Raw genomic sequence first — 4,307 nt, forward strand, 5'->3', positions numbered from 1 at the left:
GGGGCAGGGAATGCGGGGCACAATGGTGAGCAGCCGGGGCTGCTGCCTCTTGCCCCTCGGCAGGGCCGGGCTCCGAGCCGCAGCTGCCCCGGGCCAGCAGCAGGCGGCAGCTCGCAGGCCGGGTGAGGGGGAGCCATGAGGCGGCCGGGCCGGGGGGGAAGAGGAGAGGCACAGAGCGGTTTTGGTGGCACCTCTGGGCACCTGGCCAGGCTCACTCCAAGAATCCCTGCCGTGAATCAATTTGGTCCAAGAAAACACAATCATTCGGGTGATTTGCATGACGTACCCTGCCTGGCTCTGCCGCTCCCCGCCCCGCTCGCGGTTCCCGTCCGGGCTCTCGTCACCGCCCCTCGGTGCTTCCCTGACGCTGATTTGTCAAATCGGCCAAAAGCCGCTCAAACACCGCCCTCGGCGGCCGATAGCACCAGGTCGAGTGCCCGGAGAGTGCAGGTGGCGGCACCCGGAGCCCGGCGAGGCGGCGGCGGAGCTCGGAGGCGGCTCCAGGCCAGGCGCCACCCGCGGTCGGTGCTGCCCCAGCTCCCGGAGGCTGCGCTTGTCTCCGCAGCTGCTGCCGCACCTCTGGGCAGCGGGGACAGCGCAGCCACGGCTGGCACCGCCCTCCTGAGCCCCCAGCGCCGGCACCAGCAGTGACCTCTCCCCGTGTCCCTTTCAGGGTGCCAGCAGCGCGGCTGCGAAGCTGTTCCCGAGGCCGAGCTCCCAAAGGATCTGCCAGCAGCACTCCTGATGTCTCCGAAGCAAAGTACTGATTGTTCCAGGCAGAGAGATGCCGGCTGTGAGCAGGAGGAGAGTGAACTCTGCTCCATTCGTGCAGTTGCGAATGAGCCCCAGCATCCCCAGCAGGGACCAGCAGCCGCGGTTCCACACCTGCCTGGGGCCCAAGAAGCCACCTGGCATAAGCAGGGGGATGCCACTTGTGAGTGTGCAGTGAGTGCAGATGTGGAGAATGGATTCTGCACCAGTGATGGGAGTGTGAGAGAGCCCCTGGCTCCCCAGGGCATATCAGGAACCAAGAATGAACACAAAAGGAACCGCAGAAGATTCCTGGGTGAGTGCAGGGCCACCCCTGTGGCCTCCAGGGTGGGGACAGTGTCCCCTCCCAAGGGCAGGGCTGGCAGGTGTGTGGCTGTTTCCCGATGTCTGGCAGAGGCCTGGTGCTCTGCTGGGCCCCATCAGTGGCTGGAAGCAAGAGCCCCAGCTGCCCCCAAGGCTGTGCAGTTCTCCTGCTGCAGCCTGTGGCCACAGCTGTGTCCCTGCCTGTGGCCAGGCTCTTGGCTCTCTGGCTGCCAGCTGAGTGAGGCCCACACTGGCTCAGGGCTCCCTGCTCTGCTCCCTGGCCATGGGCTGAGCAGATTGCAGGCCCGGCTCTGCTTCTGGCAGCCAGCAGCTCTTTCCTGCTCCAGGTGAATGGATCAGGGGCCATCCCGTGGGCACGGCGGTGCTGATTCTGCTGCTCCTGGTGCTGGTGCTGGCTTTGGGGGTGGCCTTGGCTGTGCTGGCAGGTAAGGGAGGGGCAGCAGCCTGGGCCCAGCCCCTCGGGGCAGAGCGGGCTCCCTGCTCCCTGCACAGGGCAATCCTCAGACCTTCTCCTCCTCCCCCTGCAGCACCACAGGTTCCAGTCACAGCTGCGACTCCTCTGTCACTTCTGGGCTGTCCCCGTGGCTGGGTTGGCTACAATGGGGTCTGCTACTACTTCTCACAGGATTACGGCACCTGGGAGCAGGGTCAGGAACGGTGCTCCGAGCTCGGGGCCTCCCTGGCCATTGCCAAGGATGAGGAAATGGTGAGTGAGGGGCTGCGGGCGGTGTGGGGTGGCTGAGGGCAGCCTGGGGGTGCTCCTGGGCCGGGCTCGGTGCTCGTAGGGCCAGGGCTGCAGCCCTGGGCCGGGGCCTTGCAGGGAAGGAGCCCCGGCGTGCGGGGGGAGCCCCGGGCCCGTGTCCCCCCGAGGGGCCGGGGCAGCTCCCACTCCTCCCCTCTCTCCTGGGCAGATTTTGCTCTCCCGTGTCTGTGGGAAGGTCGATTACTGGCTCGGGCTGCGCAGACGGGGCGAGCGCCTGCACTGGGGGGACGGCAGCAGCTACAGCTCCCGGTGAGTGCCGGGGAGCCGGGCAGGGCCTGGGGGCACAGGGGCACAAGGGCTGCCCCTGGCAGCCAGCGCTGCCTCTGCTCCTCCCTGCAGGGTTCCCGTCTTTGATAATTTCGGGTGTGCGTACCTGGCTGACAGGAGATTGAGGAGTGACAACTGCTCCAATGAGCGGCCGTATCTCTGCAGCAAGGCCCCAGCTCCCCTGTAACAGGGGCTGCAGAAAGGACCTTCTCCACACTGGGCAGTGCCAGCTTCACCTCTGAGCCCAGCACAGCGCTGTCCTTCCTCAGCTGCAGCCTGTGCCTTGCACTCCCTCTCAGGGTCACCTCAGTGCCTTTTCATGCCCAGTGCCAACGCTGGGCTGGGGCTGCAAAGGAAAAGTCTCTGCAATCCATCCTGCCACCGGTGCTGCCTGCAGTGACTGCATTGCCCTCATGACACAACAAGCCCCAATGGGAAATCCAAATTGCCCTGGGCTCTTGGAAATCATCTCCAAGTGGCCAGAATGGGACACTTTTGGACTGTCTTTGGAAGAGGAAGAACAGCTGACACATGCTGAGGTGGAATCCCATTTTCGGCATCAGGCACCTGGCTGTGAAGAAGGGTCTGCTGTCTGTCTGTCTGTGTGTGAAGGATCTGACTGTCCTCCTGTGGGAGGAGTCCCAGGCTGGAGCAGGATCAGGGTTTTTCTCCCTGAGGGAGAAGCAGTGACATGACCCATCCCTCTGTGCCACTGTGTGGGGAGGAGGGAGGGAGGGAACTGGGGACAAAGTGAAGCCCAGGAAGCAGAGAACAGTGTCAGGAACACTTTTTAGGGTTTGGTTTTATTATATTATAGGTTGTATTGTATTGTATTGTATTCTATTGTATTCTATTGTATTCTATTGTATTCTATTGTATATTATTCTCTTGCTCTGATTTGTATGATAATAAATTCAATTAAATGTAATTTCCCCAGTCCGGGCCTGTTCTACCCATGATGGGTGAGAGATCTCTGGCTGCCTTTCTTGAGAGCCCCGAGCCTTTCCTGCTGTGTTCTGTTGTCTGCCCAGGGGCAGCAGGAGAGGCCAGAGCGCTTTTGCTGGCCCGGGCACCTGGCCTTGCCCAGCCCAGCCCAAGAATCCCTGCGAGAATTCCCTGTTGAGAGCCCCAGGAGCGGCTTCCCCGGGCTGCGCTTCTTCCCCAGCTCACACAGAGTGGGGCCCTTTTTCTTCGCACGCTTTTTTCGGGACAGCAACGTCGCTGCCCCCGCGACGCGCTCCTCGCTTTGCCGCCCCGCTCGCTGCTCCCCTGCTGCTCGGCATCGCTGCCGCACGCGGATGAGGCAAAACTCACCCAGAGCGAGAGAGAGCCCCGAGCTGCGGCGGCAGCAGCCCGAGTGCCCTGGGAGCGTGAGCGCAGAGCGGCACCAGCCCGAGTGCCCTGGCAGCGTGAGCGCAGAGCGGCACCAGCCCGAGTGCGGGCACAAAGCGCCGCATCCTGCCTGCTCCGGGGCCGAGGCTGCTCGGCGCTGCCCTCGGTACCGGGACCCGCTCCGTGTCTACAGGCAGGGAGCCGCAGCGGCCGTGCCGGCGCTCGGTGTGCCCGGGCTCCAAGGCGCCGGGGCAGGGAATGCGGGGCACAACGGTGAGCAGCCCGGGGCTGCTGCTTCTTGCCCCTCGGCAGGGCCGGGCTCCGAGCCGCAGCTGCCCCGGGCCAGCAGCAGCCGGCAGCTCGCAGGCCGGGTGAGGGGGCGCCATGAGGCGGCCGGGCCGGGGGGGAAGAGGAGAGGCACAGAGCGGTTTTGGTGGCACCTCTGGGCACCTGGCCAGGCTCACTCCAAGAATCCCTGCCGTGAATCAATTTGGTCCAAGAAAACACAATCATTCGGGTGATTTGCATGACGTACCCTGCCTGGCTCTGCCGCTCCCCGCCCCGCTCGCGGTTCCCGTCCGGGCTCTCGTCACCGCCCCTCGGTGCTTCCCTGACGCTGATTTGTCAAATCGGCCAAAAGCCGCTCAAACACCGCCCTCGGCGGCCGATAGCACCAGGTCGAGTGCCCGGAGAGTGCAGGTGGCGGCCCCCGGAGCCCGGCGAGGCGGCGGCGGAGCTTGGAGGCGGCTCCAGTCCAGGTGGGAGCCGCGGTCGGTGCTGCCCCAGCTCGGGGCTCGCTGCGGGCGGAGGGGCCGCGCTGAGGGCCGGGGGGGACATGGGGGAATTCGGC

The 4,307-nt window shown here is 64.8% G+C and overlaps 1 protein-coding gene across 2 annotated transcripts; it reads left to right on the top strand.

The window, feature by feature from the left end:
* The first annotated feature begins 645 nt into the window (after positions 1 to 645).
* LOC143694791 (C-type lectin domain family 2 member D-like) lies at positions 646 to 3,077 on the top strand. Of its 2 annotated transcripts, XM_077183465.1 has the most exons (5): positions 646 to 1,066; positions 1,422 to 1,520; positions 1,623 to 1,801; positions 2,007 to 2,107; positions 2,198 to 3,077. In XM_077183465.1, the coding sequence occupies exons 1-5, from the start codon at positions 745 to 747 to the stop codon at positions 2,310 to 2,312; spliced, it is 816 nt and encodes a 271-aa protein (XP_077039580.1). In that variant the 5' UTR covers positions 646 to 744; the 3' UTR covers positions 2,313 to 3,077. The 2 variants fall into 2 exon arrangements, with proteins under 2 accessions (XP_077039580.1, XP_077039581.1); XM_077183466.1 differs by lacking the exon at positions 1,422 to 1,520 and having other exon boundaries at positions 647 to 1,066.
* The last annotated feature ends 1,230 nt before the right edge of the window (positions 3,078 to 4,307 follow it).

This window comes from Agelaius phoeniceus, chromosome 9, assembly GCF_051311805.1.
Source record: "Agelaius phoeniceus isolate bAgePho1 chromosome 9, bAgePho1.hap1, whole genome shotgun sequence".
In the NCBI taxonomy this organism is placed as follows: Eukaryota; Metazoa; Chordata; class Aves; order Passeriformes; family Icteridae; genus Agelaius; species Agelaius phoeniceus.